Source organism: Trematomus bernacchii, unplaced genomic scaffold, assembly GCF_902827165.1.
Source record: "Trematomus bernacchii unplaced genomic scaffold, fTreBer1.1, whole genome shotgun sequence".
NCBI lineage: Eukaryota > Metazoa > Chordata > Actinopteri > Perciformes > Nototheniidae > Trematomus > Trematomus bernacchii.
In genome coordinates, this window is record NW_022987720.1 from 11,743,428 (window position 1) to 11,759,457 (window position 16,030).

Sequence of the window (16,030 nt, forward strand, 5' to 3'; positions counted from 1 at the left end):
TAAAGAGCAAACCTTAAAACGGACTCCTAGCTGATGTAAAATCATACATGTGTACAGAAATGAAAATACTAACCTACTGACCTCTTTTGCAAATAAAAGACACAAACCAGTTTTAAATGTTTCCTAAAAAAACAACTTCTTTAAAGTCATAGTCTTTAAATTGTGTCCTTTTCCAGCATCCAATGGTTTGTACCATATGGGATCCTTTCTAGCAGGACAACTTGTATTTCAGTTGATCGTGCAGACCAGGCATGTGCTGCAGTAAGAAGATTTTAGAAATAATATTTTCTAGGTTCAGAGATGGCACTAGGGGATTATGAGAAACTTCAAAGCTTGCACAACTGGACAAAAAATGTGTTTGAAGCTGAATGGATTAGAGGCAGTTATCAGCTAATTGGTCCAGAGCTTCCAGCACAGTGTAGTGTGAAACCCAGCATGACCAAACCCCACATGGACTTACAGCCTGATGGAAGTGTTAACATGTCACTGTAATCAGCCAGACCACTTGTGGTGCAGGAGGGACACAATACGCCTGTGAGAAAGCCTGTCCCGCTGCACTTGATTATCAACAATTACAAGGTGTTTTAGTAGGGGAAAAAAAATGCAGAATAAAAAAGCCTTCAACTTCAAAGCTGCCTGTGTTGTTTATTCATGAGGATGTTTTATGAAAATGTCTTTGTTGTTAATTCCAGAGATGGGGTTCCACCCTACAGATACCGCAAACAGCATCGCCGGGAGATGCACGAAAGCGCCAAAGCAAATGGGCGAGTGCCACTACCTCATATCCCAGTGAGTTATTCATGGCTTCTCTCACTTTCTGCCTCTACACCTCTCTTAAACTGTCTTATTTTTCTCGCCTGCACCATCGGAGACGTGCATATTTGAGCTGTGCAGTGTCGCAGGGCGTGTGATGGAGTGTAAGAATAGCTGATGGTGAAAGAGAAAGCTGTCTAAATGTAGCTTGATGCTCTCTTAAGCTGTGAGCGCTGAAGCCTAGCAGACATGAATCCTCCCCTGTGACAGCCTGATGCCTCCCTCTGCAGCTTACCCTGTCTCTTGGTAGGAACACCCTGGCCCTAATTAGGCCTTGGAGTAAAGAGTCAAATTAAAAACTCCACACGTAGCGTCCTATTAGGATGCATGAATTGACTGTGTAGTAGAGCACAAATCCCCAAAGCATTACTCTCACGTTTCCCTGCCCCAACAAATTAATCATGACATCCCTTCATCAGCAATAAGAGAAATGACAGGGCTTGTAGGTATCTTTTTAAATGTCACTGCAAGCCTTTTCTTTGTTTAAACTGGCTTCCAACTAGGAGATAACAGCTTTTGTATTTTTATGACTGCAGTGCAAATACTCACGCTATTAGCTAGGAAACAAATGTCACTCATCTCTTCATTAAGGAGAGAATAGTGTCATTTAAACTGAAACTTGCTATTCTTCCTAGTTTATTTTCCTATTTTAGAATATTAAATAAAACAAAAATGTTTAGTGCCGACTATGAAATCTTTTTGCCATGCTCATTGAAGGTATATTATGTTCTTAAAGCTTGCAAGGTGATTTCTTTATTGATGGGAAGTGAAGCTTCAACCTCTATTTCAGACACACCGAGGCATCGATCAATTTGTTAAGCATACATTCTCCATAATGTTGAAAAACTCCCAAAAAAATCACTGACAAAATGGTTGTGGGTTCATTGAAGTTTTTCCACATTCATATGTATTGAGTATTGGAAACAGAAAACACAAAAAACAAAACAAGGAAGGAAAAACCACATGTCTGTCTATAAGGGCGGTTCGTATAAGGGCGTATACACATACAGAATTCTGAAATGTATGTATGGGTTAATCCATACGCATTTTCGATAAAAAGACCATCTATTTTTTTCCATTCATTAACAAAATCATAAAGGTAAAAATGTGCCATAGTGTTTATCTCTAACCATGCATTCTGATACCTATTTCATGTTATAGCCTTTTTAATAATACATTATCTAGGCGTAATATCTATGATTATCAGATACATCATTATTTACATTTGAGGTACATAATGTTGCATCCCTTATTCCAAAATACTTTTAATTTTGACTTTCCTAAAATGAGTGTAATTGATGACGTGTGCCACCCCTTCTGATCTTAACACTCGACACTGTTTACTTAAATGTTTCCCGCTCAAGTTTCAACTCTTTCATCTGAGATGAGTAAAGGGTCAGGGATGGTAAAAGCCCAGATGGTGTTGACAGAAATGCATCAGTGACAGAGGAGAGTGCTTTTACAGTTTGACCTTTTTTTTTTCCCCCAGCGCACTAACCGGATTCCAAAGGATATCCACGTGGAGCCGGAGAGGTTTGCTGCAGAGCTGATCAGCAGGCTGGAGGGCGTCCTGAGGGAGAGAGAGGCTCAGGAGAAGCTGGAGGAGCGGCTGAAGAGAGTACGACTGGTATGTTCACTTCATGTTATATACTGTTTAAAGCACACGCAGATCCATTGTTATATTACTTTGGTTTAACAAGAGTTATGAGAGCCCTGTGTGTACCTAAATGACCTCTAAAATAATACAACTGAGGCAGTGCAGGAAGAAAAAGGAACACGTGTTTGATCTGACCTTGAATCACCTTCAGGTCGAATGGGGCCATGTTGGCTACTGATGACAACTAATAATATTGTTGGCCAGATTAAAATGAAAAGTCGGGTTCCCTTACCCAACTATTTCTTATTGGATTTATCAGATGATCATTTTCTAGATTTGATGTTAATAGAATGGACAAAACTAGTGCGGGGAATCTCTATTCTTCAGAATCAGGTTTTATGCCAGGTATGTTTACACATACAAGAAATGTGCTTTGTTGTGTCTGTACAATACATATATGACAACTGCAGTATTCTTATTTGGTATACAGCCAACAGTACAATAAATTGTATAACAAAAAAAGCCTTTGCCTTTTTCTTAAAGGGGTCCTTTAAAGGCCCGGACACACCAAGCCGATTTTGGCCGTCGATGGGCGTCAGGCCGACGATGAGCGTCGACACGCCCTACTCAGATTGGTGTGTCCCACACCGTCGTGTCTTTTCAGCCGTGACGACACCTTTTCGGCCAAAGGCTGTCGACAAAAGAAATCACTCTGATTGGCTGTGCAGCTTGCGAATCAGTGCATGAGAAGCGAAATGGAAGTGAGGGACCCAAACAAACTATTAAGAAGGCAAATCTGAGATTTCATTTAACTCCAGCTCTCGACACAGGTTCGGGAAAGCCCCATGAGCTTCTCGCTGTAGAGTGAAAATGGAACGCACACGCTATTTGTTGTTTGTTTATATCACGCAGTCTGTTCTTCTTCTCTCGGTTATCTGTCTTCCGGTTGTTGCCTCTTTTGAATGACGAATACACACTACCGCCGCCTGCTGGTAAGGAGAGTTATTGCCACTCACGCATGCGCAGTTCGTACGTGCTTCTTGGCCGTCGGCTGAAGTCTTTGCGGTGTGTTCCAGTGCGACACATGGCCAAGATGCAGAGACGCGAGGCGACGCAACAGTCGGGGGTCCGTCTGTGTCAGTTCTTTGGTGTCAGCTTGGTGTGTCTGGGCCTTAATGGCCATATTTGCGTTAATTTAGGGTTTTTTATATATGTGTGGGAGAGAATCTCCCTCTGGAGGGAACTTCAGGATTTTAGCCTTTTAGACCATTTACATGCAAAATAAACGATATAACCCACTGCAGGAAAGAAAAAAAACCCCAAAAGAAAAATAGGGCCACTTTTATTTTCAATCAACTCATCAGTCAATTGTGCAATAGACTTGGCTCCAGATGAGTTTGTATTGTTTTGGCAATGTTTTATATTGAACAATCCTGCTATAGTTTTGTGTTCTCACATTCTTGGTCTGAGCTGGGTTTGAGGATCACATGTTTAATCCTCATTCCACAAATGTTGATATGAAAGCACCTTTTTTCACTTTCATACCTTTTTGATTCACTTTAATAAAAGAACAAATGATGACTAATAATATGGTATTAAAAAGCAGACTATTAGTATCAGTAATTTGCGAGAGAACCATCAAAGCTCTTTTCTGAGCCAGAAAGCAAGTTGTGTGTTTGTCCGTTGGGCTTAAAGTTTCCAGTAACAAAGGAGACTTAAATCCGTATATCCTTAATGGAATTAATGAGGCCAGCCTTTTGAATGTGGAACAAAAACACATTATGAATCACTTGGAGATTTCCATCCTTGGCCTGTCAGCGATCTGGCTTAGCGATGAATCAGACGGAGCACCTGCACACTCCGCCGTTTGTAAGCCTGGAACAGCGTGTCGCTTCTTTGATGTCACTTGAACGGGGATGAAATGGTTTCTGCAACCACAAACAAAACCTCCCTCAGTACACAAACCCAAATACTTAGTCTCAAGGCGGACAGTTGGCCCTGGAAAGGAGAGAAGCAGCCATCACACAGCTCGAGGTTTGCTTTATTAAACCTGGAGGCAAGCATGAAATAACTGCCTTCATCAAGAGATGCTCAAGTGAGCTTCTAGAAAAGGACATTTGAGCTTAGCTTGATATCCATAATATCGGAGGTAATCAAATGTATATCATTAAAAATCATAAAGGACTCCTGGTTTTAAAATAAATCATCATATTGCTGTGAGGAAAAGATCCACATGATTTCATCGAGTCTCATCTTCTAGTTTTTTTTCCCCCTCTGTTGTCCTAATAAAGAGCTGCAGGAATAAGGCGCCGTTTACACGAGGAGAAAACTGCTTGTATCTGCATAGTTTCGCGTGCGTATAGCCCTATTATTTACACGAGGCCGATAGAAACTGACCCCACAAACAATAACGGGTCCCAAGGTGGATAGATTTGCAAACGAAACGCTCTGGGGGGTCAACCGAGTCCGTGTAATCACCTCGATACGAATATTTCCTGAAAAAATAGCGATAGCTCCGCCTCTCCCCACCTCTCCTGCTCACTGCTGTAGCAACTATCAAAAATAGCTGTGTTAATTAAACACACAAGGGGTTCTTGAATGAAATAATATTATAAAAGGCAAACCAGAATTGTTAACGCCCAATATACTCCTTAAACAAAATAAACAGAGTCAGATTTCATGCATTGATCCATTATATTGACAAAGGAGGATCTCACCCGGTGTTTGTAGAGAATATCTCTCTCTTTCTGAGCCGTCCTCTCCACAGAGACGTGCTTCTTGGTCGGGATGCAATATCCACAGATTCGGTTTCTTTCAGTTAACTTCCCCGTTGCATTTATCCATATGCTGAGGAAATGACTATATCCCGCTGAATACCAGCAATCGCCACACACACTTCCTCCTGTCAGTAGCTACTGCTAGTGCTACTGCTACTGACCATGCTACAGATATTAGTGCAAAATCTACAGCTCCTCTACCACAACCATCAGCAACAAGTGGACATGGAGAATTACATGAACTACATGTTGCTAAATACACCGCAGAAGGGTAGCCATGGCAACATTGCGGCGGGGGCTGCTGGGCTGCTCTTCTTCGCTACTTTTGGTGTATTTTGGCGGAAGTTACAGCGCCACTTACAGTCCCAGCATATGTACTACAGCGTTTCCAGCGGCCTCGTTTGAACAGACACGTTAAATGAAACAAATGCATGTGAACGGAAGACTTTTTTGAATACGCATACTGTGCATAAACGCAAACGGTCCCGTGTGAGCGGGGCCTAAGTCTTTAAACACGGAAATTAGTTAGCATTTTACCACTTCCTGTTCCCTCGTCTCAAAGTCAACTGTTTTTTTAACGTGTTTTTGGTTCGAAGCCTGACTAACTTATCACAAATACTGCTAATAATGCAAATATTGCTCTGCTTATTGTCATTGTTTTCGACGATGCACCGTGTGGCCCCAGCTATACCCCGGGAAAGTAAAGTAAACATGCCAATAGACTCATGTGAGAAGGATGGTCATTGCTTGCCTGATTTGGATATGTATTTACTGTACCAAGATAGCAGAGCATACAAACATCCCCTTCCACCACCTAAGCTCATTTGTAAATGTCCAATTCCTGTTGTTTACCAAGGATTTTCATTTTCAAATAGAAAGAGGCAGCAGCTTGAAAAGTATGTTCAAATGAAGATGTCTTGATGTTATGAATGACTTCCAGTGGGCTCACCCATACAGATCTTGTGGTATACTGGGTGTTTCTCAATCTTGAGTAAAGCTGCTCCAGAGCCACTATTTCAAGCATACTACGCCATTGAGTGCCGCCGAAGTACTGTTCCAATGTCCAGCATACTTGGAATTCTACCGAGCCCGGCGTACTTCGTTTGGAGAAATTTCGAGGCTGCACATGTGTAGACTCTGCGGTCTTAAAATCCCCACAATGCTTTGCGCACGGACCAATTTCCCCAAATCTGTGGCGGAAAATGTAAGGCGGGGCCTCTCATATGTCGCACACCTGCACACTTGCTCGCCTGTTCCACTCTTCGTTTTCCGAATGCCGGGAAGTATTCTTGCCTCGCTTCTGAAGCAAGACGCTCGGAAGACATGTGCTACCAAGCAAGCGTACTCGACATTGAGAAACACCCACTGTAGAGACGCAGCAATTATGGAAAACAGGCCAAGCAATTTCAGCTGCATAGAGCATATTTAACAATATTGCTGAATTTAGGAAACAAGTGGGTATAGGGAAGTTACGATTAGTTAGAAAGCCTTTTATGTTCTCTTTGATACAGTTACTGTAAGTGGATGGTGAGCTCAAGGCAAAAGCAAACTCGGTTGGTTTTTGCCAATTTGCTGATTTTGTTATTTATTCTGTGTGTTCTATTCGTTTGTTTAAAAATGAAGGACAATTATATAACGATACAACAAACTGTAGCTCCAGTAAGAAAATATTGGGTTTAGGATTTTTTCCAACTTAATTTTTGTTGTAAATAGAAATGGTTGAAGTTATTTTTTTTTCATTAAGTTACCAGGAACAGTGCACATTAATGAACATGTCAGTTTCTGAATCAATCAATGTGCCAGAACTATCTAATGAGCTCATTTCCATCTTTAGCCCATGGGCAGGTTTTTACAAATGAATAGCCTGATGTTATCAATACAATGTTATAGCAAGCACTGCAGTACAACACGGTATGATTTGAAACAAAACAGTACTATAACATTCACATAAGTTAAGCTGAAATAAACATATACGTTTAAACAATGAGAGTATGTAACAGCAGTGTCAGATATGAGGTAATTCAGTCCTTAAAATCCAGTTTTAGATGACTGCATTCCTTTTGATCCACTGTTGTTTTTCCTCCATCGCTGCATATCTTCCATTCCCTGTAGTGACTGCTAATATAAAAGCTCTAGTTCAGCCTGCAGCGATAGGCAGATCCTGTCAGAATGGGATCAGTCACTGAAGCTGTACCGGTTGCACTTGCCTTACATGAAACAACACAAATGTTCTGCATACAGGCAGAGACCCTGCCATCTGACTGATACTGGGGTAATTCTTAGTTTGTCTCCAAACCTCTGCAGTGAGAAGGAGAAGACACATGTTAGCTAAATCTGCCATCTACAGGCGGAAATAAGTACAGCAAATGCTCCCTGAGAAAAAAATCTTCCTTTGTGTCAAATGTGTTTGAAAATAAGCTGTTAACAGGATGAAATGCACATAGATATATTTTCTATGTCTTAGTTTTATCATCATATGCTTCAAATATTAATAATGGATCTTTAAAACCTGGAATTCTTTTAGTTTTTCAGTGTTTTTTCATCTAAATAATAATAATAATAATAATAAACTTTATTTGTATAGTACCTTTCATGCACAAAGCAGCTCAAAGTGCTTTACAGAACAAGAAAACAAATAAAACATGACGACAATATTAAAATAAATATATAAATAAATCTAATAGGTTAAAATAAAACCATTTCAAAAATAAAATGTAAAATAAAAGCAAAACACAATAAAACATGGACTATGATACCACAGAGAATTGAAATGTAACCCAAATTAAAAGCCATATTAAAAAGATAGTTTTTTATTTTATGCTAAATGATGAATGTTTTGTGTTTTGTTCTTAAGGAAGAGGAAGGAGATGAATTCATGTCCACGGCCGCAGCGTCATCCAGTCACAGGTTCCCCCCTGGTGCTTATCCGCAGAACTACAACTCACGCTATGCCGACAACACCTACAGTGGTCTTATTCTGAGAGACGCTCACGAGGAGAACCCCGAGAGCATCCTGGACGACCACGTGCAGCGGGTCATGAAGACCCCCGGTTGCCAGTCCCCCGGCACAGGACGCCACTCTCCCAAGTCACGCTCGCCGGACGGTGTCCCAGGGGGAAAAGGGGCGGGACTTGGAATGGCGCAGGGGAAACATCCGTCCAGGCACGGCGTCAAGGGAGACCACCTGTACCACCACAAACACATGCATCACATCCACCACGCTGCCGTCGGGAAGCCCAGGGAGCAGGTGGAGGCTGAGGCGGCCATGCGCGTCCACGGCAACCTCCCCTGGGGCGCAGAGACGGGGCATTATGGGTCCAAGTCTCGCAGCTACGCAGACGGCATGGGATCCAACCCCGTGGATCACACAGGGTATAGGTAAGAAATACTTTCCTCTTTTTTGGTAATGCTCCCAAATTGCCTTTTTTCCACTAACAAGTTGTTTATTTTTCAGTAGCAAAGGTGGCCCACAGTGTAAAAGGGCGTTGAAGAAGGGTGACGAAGTGCGGCCTTATGACGGGCCAGCGCCTCCAGAGGAGATGGAGAAAAACCAGAAGATCCTCTTGTGGCTGATGGAAGGACAGAAGGAAATGGTTCAACATAAGAGGAGCCCATACGGGTCAGTGAGGACACTTAACAGAGTGCCACCTCCTTTTTGTTAAAGGGGCCCAATTGTGCTCATTTTTCATATTTGTATTTTGTGCCTCTTCTCTGACATGTTTCCAGTCTTTAATGTTCAAAAAGCTCTTTATTCTTCTCATACTGCCTGTACCGCAGCACCTCTTTTCACCCGCTGTGTGAAACCAGAGCCCAGTCTGCTCTGATTGGTTAGTTGGCTGGATCTGTTTTGATTGGTCAACCGCTTAGAGATTTCCCGGCCCTTAGCCTATTTCGTACAGGGTTGAAGTGCTAGCCAATAGAAGCACAAGTGTAATGTACTGATGTCACTATGTTACAGAAGTAAACAAAGGAGTCAAATGGAGGCGTTTCAGGCAGGGAGGGGGGGGGTGAGTGTTTGGGAGAGAAACTCTTTGGGATTTCAGCCATAGCAGACCAAGCACAAAACCCTATATAACACACTACAGGAAAGGGATAACCCCAAAAAGCGTAATAGGGCCCCTTTAAGAGTTGTTCTCAGTAGAGATGCACCCACTGCAATGTTCTTGGCCGATTTGGGTTAGACTGATATCTCTAGTTAAGAGTAAGCTTTAACGTAGGCTTTTGATTTTTGATTATTCAAAGAGATATCTTTACATTTCAGGAGTACCACTGGGTCCAAGAGGACGTCAGGCCATGAGGCCCAGCAGCGGAACAACGTGCAGCCGTCCCACCCTTTCATCCAGGACCCCACCATGCCCCCAAACCCCGCTCCCAGCCCCCTCATCCAGCTGGAGGAGGTGTGCAGGCGGCTTGAGGAGGAGAAGATTCAGTCAGGAACTGTCCAACCCAAGCAAAGGTAAGTGGACGCACATGTCCCGTTATTACTGTCTGCTTTTTCAACAGAGGAAGGGGGATGTATCTATCCTTCTTTTCTTTTAGTGTCTAACTCCTGGTTGTTTGGTCCCCAGGTATGTGATGGAGGTGATCCAGAGGGGCCGCACCGCCGTCAGGCCGGCTCTGTTCCCCCCGCTCAGCGTGGTGCCCGCCGTCTCTGACAGCGAGCTCTCCCAGCCAGAGTACGTCCTTTTCCCACAATCCCCCACCCCCTCACGGGTCACAGCCACCAGCATCACCTGCCGTTCCCATCACTGTTAGTGAATCGCCCAGGAGTGTGTGTTTTTGTAGAGCTACAAAAAGAGATGTTTAGAAATCAGCTACCCTAATCTGTGTGCTGTTATGTGATGTCATCATGTTGTGTCCCACACTCTATCCTTGAGTTTGTTTTGTTTATTGATTTAGATTTACAGAGGTTAAAATCCATCTATCACAGTATCTGTGAGGAAATATTTTTTCAGTGTCCTTTAGAGAAACTGAATTATTCCGCCGCTCTGTCTTTAATATCTCGGATCACACTTGATGGTAGAAAACTCAGATCCCATGCTGCTTATTTCCCATAAGCACCAGAGAGAGGATCAGAGAGGAGGTAGAACAGATTTTGGTGTTCTTCCAGAGGCAGGAGTATCGGGAAGAGAGTCTGCTCTTTCTGTTTGATGTATTACTGGCCTCTCTGTGGGTGCTTAACACATGGAGGGAAGCAGGGACACTGTGAGAGGCAGATGATGTTGCACTTCCAGAGAGACCTGTGAGGACCGGGGTTCAGAGCAGCGAGGGATAATGGACAGGAACAGAATTGTGTTGTTTCCCTCAGAATGGATTATTGGAGGACATTTGCTGTGGTAGAAAGCTAGGATGTTAGTCCACATTGTTTTTCTCCTCACTCAATAAGTGGATATTTGAAAAAAGACACACACTTATAATATAAGGACATAACAATAATAACATGGCACATATCCCAAATTAAAACAGAGAAGAAGAAATCAAATTCATGTCAAACCTTTTTCAATCATGCAGCATAAAAACATGATATAACAGTCCAAGGAACACAAGGGGATAAACAATACAATACATGTCTTTTATTTGTATTTAAATATTGCTTTGATAGTGTAGTTTTCATTTGTTATCATAGGCTACTTTGAGCTAGTGTTAGGAAGGGAAACAGGTCCTTTTCCCTCTTTCTTATATATTTGATATTGTTCTGAAAGCATCACTTTCATACGCCTGGAGTTTCAGGAAAAAAGAGAGAAGCTTGGTTGTTATAACAACTGATCATATAACTATTAATGTCCCTGCAATGTTAGCTACATCCCAGGGACAAAAACAGAGGCTGTTATGTGGTTGTTCAAGTTTGTACAAAAAGATATCGGGCCACAAACATCTGAGATCATGAAGGATAAGATTATTGTTGTTGTGCTGCATGGCACACCCACTCAGGAAGCCATGCATACCAGAGGACACCCATCACTCCACTGCTGTCTGCCTGTGTGTGGTTGAGACACCTCTATTGATAGCACACTTTATTGTGAACACTTTTCATCTGGATGTTTTTCTCACAAAATAGAAAACAACATTTGTCTACTGTGTGAAATGTTTTCTTTTCTTTTCTTTTCTACCTCCACTCTGGCTGATGTGTGTCCTTTTCACCTGAACATCCTGTTGTTTCAGTGATTGTTTGCTTCTTGTTTAACTTATCATTTCTGTTTTCTGCCATTCTAAGCTGTCCTTAGAGAGCCCTCAGTGTTGTTTCCCTCAGAACTGATTATTGGAGGATATTTGCTGAAGCAGAAAGCTACAGGATGTTGGCCCACATTGTTTCTCTCCTCACTCAGTAACTGGAATTGCACATATTGATTAGAAAGTTTGATCTTTAAAGAAGCAACTTTTGGAATCACCACAGACTTTTTAAGTTAGGTGCACATATCAGAAAGTGAAGAACTAACTAAAGTGCTTGTTATTGTCAGGAAATGATCATGACTCAACACAATTTGCTAGGGTCCTTTTTATTTCAAAAATAATTGTTCTCCATTCATTTGAAGTGTGGACTTAAATAATAGGATCGTTTCTAAATATGCTCCTGTTTTTTTCCATTTGCAGACACAAAGCCACTAAGAAGCATCCCTGTGAGAACACGACTGTGGCGTATTACTTCTGTGAGGAGCTGATACCCTACAGGACGTCTGTCAAAGGGAGGGTGGTCACACTGGGCCAGTTCAAAGAACTGCTGACGAAGAAAGGAAACTACAGGTGAGATTTACTCACTGCTGTTTGATACCTGTGGACATAGCTTGAGACATTAAACACAACTCCAAATGTTTAGTAAGTAAGATTTCATTAAAATGACATAACATAAATATAACACGACGTGCTTTGAGACACCAATAGTTCTTAAATCAGTCTTAGAGCTACAGTTATATAAGGAAAGAATATGAATTCTAACATCAAAATGATTTATATAAAAGTGTCAGCTAGCCTGTTGCTGACAGTGTTGAAAGGTTTGGCTCTCATTGCGTTTTCAATTTTTAAGTAAATAATTATATTTTATAACAATCAAAACTAAGATGGTGAAGGTCAAACTCAAGTCTTAAAAACATTAGAATAAACCAATGTGTGGCGTCATGGTGGCTACATCTACTTCCTATATACAGTTTATCCCTTTTACAAAAAAAGATAATTTTTTCTAAAAAGATAAAACCTTTGTGATCATCTAATAAGTCAATGCCATTAAATGTATTACTCTGAAAGGACAGTTCTGTAGTGCTGCCCTTAACTAAAGATTTTTCTAGTGGACCAATAGTCGTCAATTCTGGCGATTAGTCGACTAATCGCCACATATATGATATATTATGATTATTATTATTTTTTTTCAACAAATAAAAAAGGTTTCAGTTTTAAAGGCTGATAAATAACGTTATTATTACAGCATGGTAAGTTGTGCTTCATATAAAATGAACCTTTGAAATGACAATTGTACACAAAAGCGTATGAGAGTCACGGCGCACTGCACAGACGGAGAGGTCCGCCCGCCAGTGGCAAAAACAGCAGAAGCTCCGTTAAGGACTCTTAATGTGTGTCGGAACAAGCAGCGAGGAAACACACACACGGTGCATTTTAGTTAATTTATTTGATCCTTCTTATCTGAATATATCAACCCAATAAATACTGAAAACAGAAACATTGATATGCAAAATACCAAATGACCTCCGCACATTACGCCCCTCACACATGGTTAGTAGCAGTCACAGCTGTTAACCTGGAGAACTTTGTTCCCCGTCTTCTTTCAGGTATTATTTCAAGAAGGTGAGCGACGAGTTTGACTGTGGGGTGGTGTTTGAAGAGGTACGCGAAGATGACGCTATCTTGCCCATCTTTGAGGAGAAGATCATCGGGAAAGTGGAAAAAATTGATTGACGTTCACGTTGAAGAGGAAGGATGAGGAACAATTGGAGGGTGAAGAGGAAGTGTTTTGGGATTGAAGGAGCATGAGAAGAAAGTGACACAGGAAGTGGATGTAGAGTTGAAGAGCAGAGCGGTGCGGTTTTGAGGCTCGGGGAGCACCACTGCAGTGACGTTGGACTAGAAGAAAAAAAAAAAGACCTCATTCACTTCGTCGGAGTGTAATGTAGCATTGTAAAGTTTACTAGATGAAGAAGAACAAAAGTGCTACTAAAGCAACATATTTTTGATATGACGTATCAGAGGTTGCCCTTTCTAAAGTAACCACACTTGTCATTTTGATATGTATTGGTACCAGATGTGTACAGTTTGTGTTAAAAGATAACAACATTTTATATCTATTTAAGTATTTAAAATGCTCATTTTCAATCCTATTGAAGCAGGAGTGTGGCCCCTGTTGAAGACGATCAAATCCTTTTTTGGGATGACTTTTTGTTTGTTTTATTCATGTTTTGCGTTTAATACTTCACTTTAATAATACTTATTTTCATTCAATCTGCACTTTCATTGTATTGTACACCACTGAATATGTCTCAAGGTAGGCTGCACCGTGAATTTCTAAAGCACCTACACGTGGCCAGAGGAATGGAAACCCCTGTAGAGTGCACTGCAATCCAGCCCTGGGTCCTAAAATAGTACTTTAACAAGATTAATGTAAGTTATGGCACTGCAGGAGAGCATTTATGATCACTTTTAAAGCTGTGAGTAGTGTTTTTATCCGTGACACCACCACAGAGTTGTAATTTATTGTTTTATTGGCTTGCATAACCGCATTCTGCCCAGGTTGTTTGCATTCTGCTGGTTCCTTGTTGTATGCTCCATAGGATTGTAGACATTAGCTATGTTTATGTACATGTGCGGCACTGTTGTTTACTCCAACTAAATTGAAGTTGTACGAGAATTGCCTAACAAGTTAACACAGCAATGCAATAATACTGTGGGGGAAAGTAGGTGACTATCTATGCAGGTTAGGTCCCCTGATCCAAAACGACACTGGCCCTTTACTTTAATAATTTAGAAAAATATTAAAAACAAGTTGAGGCTACACATTAAGACATTTAGGTTTTTAGAAGCCTGTTTTCCCAATTTTAAATGTGTTTTGATTATACTCGGTTCATTAATCAGGCTGAATTTCAATTGGGTTGAGACCATCTTTTCTAAAGTTTCTAAAATTCTAATTGATGATTGTGAATAAGAAACCTTTTTTATGAATTAAAATGAATAGTAAGTGCCAATGAATATGTGGAGGCCAATTTTCTAGTTTTCTTTAAATTATTTCCAGTTAAACATTGAATTTTCTAAAGAACTCACCTCAGCTTTGGAGGTCGGTGTGTGTTCATGAAAGGGAAGCGTTCCAATCCACACACACTGGAGGTCCCGCCTCCTTGAACATGTCCAACAGGTCATATCACAGCGTTTGAATGAGAGGCCAGTGAATGTCATCAGAATACTATCAAACCTAGATCTAGTTGTCACATAAAGGCATATTTAACTATACTATAAGTGCTACCTTTTTACAGTAGGTGTATAGGAGTGCTAATAGACACTGAAATGTTGCGTTTATTGTGTTTACATCAAGTATTTATTAGTTTTAGCTCCATGTGTGTGTTTATTTATGAGATCCCAGAGACTAACCCTCTTTTAATCACTGCTTTGTGTATGTATCAGTTCAGAAGGGGCTGATCTCTCATCTGTAGCCTTCTCTAGCTAATCGCGGCTATCGTGTGCCTAGCAGTAATGAATTGTTTAGTGCAAATGATCTACTGTTGATAGATCAGGTTACACCAAAGAGAAAAAAGTAGATGGTAGTTACCATAGGCACGCTCTTGAATTCTCACATTGATATTACCCCTTCATTTTGTGGCGGCACTTAGTTGTTATGTATTATTTAAGCGTTTGCATGAAGATTCAGAATGAACAGGGTGTGCATTTCCTGATTACTACTTGTTACAAGGGACAAATCATAATCATTGCTGAAAAATGTCTCGGCAAAATATATATTTCTTGTCCTTGCTATTTGGCACCATAAATGAAACGTTTGCACTGGAATAGCAACTGAAATTGAACAAAAAATCTATCTGGAAAGCAGCATGACATTTAGTTTCAAGGTCTCCGTGGATTTCGTCATTTTGCTGTAATGAAAGCCTTTAACTACAGATGCTGGACCTTGAAACCAGAGTGTGTGTGTGTGTGTGTTGTTGCACAGTGTATGGACGATCTTGTTTATTCAGAAGCTGTTTATCAATGCTGCCTTTTTTTTAGATTCTTTACTTAAATCAGTTTAATATATACTGCGTTGTTAAATGATATACTATAAGTATTATCTTGATTTGTTTTTTTTAATTTCTTTTTGAAATATAAAATCTGTGAAGTTTCTTACTGTGAAAGCCCCAAAAGTTATTATTTAAAATCAATTAAATGTATATAATAAACGTCAGAGTGCCTTTACTACTATGCTAATGACATCTGCTGTGTGACTTTCACACATGTGGGGGCATAAATACCGGGATTTATTTGTATTTCTTGTTTAATGTTGGTCACATTTTCACCTTTTTCTCTGTAAATATGTACAACTTTGTCATCAGCCAGCAGCCCACTCACCCCCCTGGACCTGTTTCTGTTCATAGCATGGTTACCGTTTAAAGGTACCCGGACAATAAATACATGCAATAAACCAGAGCCTGACTTCTGAGTGTGATTGACCCAATCCTGCATCGTCATTGGTCGGAAGATAACTTGCATTGTTATTTAATCAAATGTATTTGTTTAAATCATCATTTAGCTCTAACAATCACAGAATGCTACATAGAGAGCATCTGCTTTTAAAGCACAAGTGCAGTGCTACATCACAGACTGAAGATGGCGCTCTTAGGTAATTGGTAATATTTCATCA

The 16,030-nt window shown here is 40.8% G+C and overlaps 1 protein-coding gene across 4 annotated transcripts in view; it reads left to right on the forward strand.

Moving 5' to 3' along the window:
• The window catches only part of axin1 (axin 1), a 33,197-nt gene extending 17,381 nt beyond the window's left edge, over nt 1-15,816 (forward strand). For 3 of the 4 annotated variants that reach the window (XM_034142219.1, XM_034142218.1, XM_034142217.1), the window contains 8 exons: nt 693-789; nt 2,303-2,440; nt 8,042-8,565; nt 8,642-8,806; nt 9,449-9,643; nt 9,756-9,863; nt 11,779-11,928; nt 12,966-15,816. In XM_034142219.1, coding sequence (XP_033998110.1) covers nt 693-789; nt 2,303-2,440; nt 8,042-8,565; nt 8,642-8,806; nt 9,449-9,643; nt 9,756-9,863; nt 11,779-11,928; nt 12,966-13,092 — 1,504 coding nt within the window. In that variant the 3' untranslated portion in view covers nt 13,093-15,816. The remainder of the gene's footprint in view (nt 1-692; nt 790-2,302; nt 2,441-8,041; nt 8,566-8,641; nt 8,807-9,448; nt 9,644-9,755; nt 9,864-11,778; nt 11,929-12,965) is intronic. The other variant, XM_034142221.1, reaches the window with a different exon arrangement.
• Nucleotides 15,817-16,030: the final 214 nt, after the last annotated feature.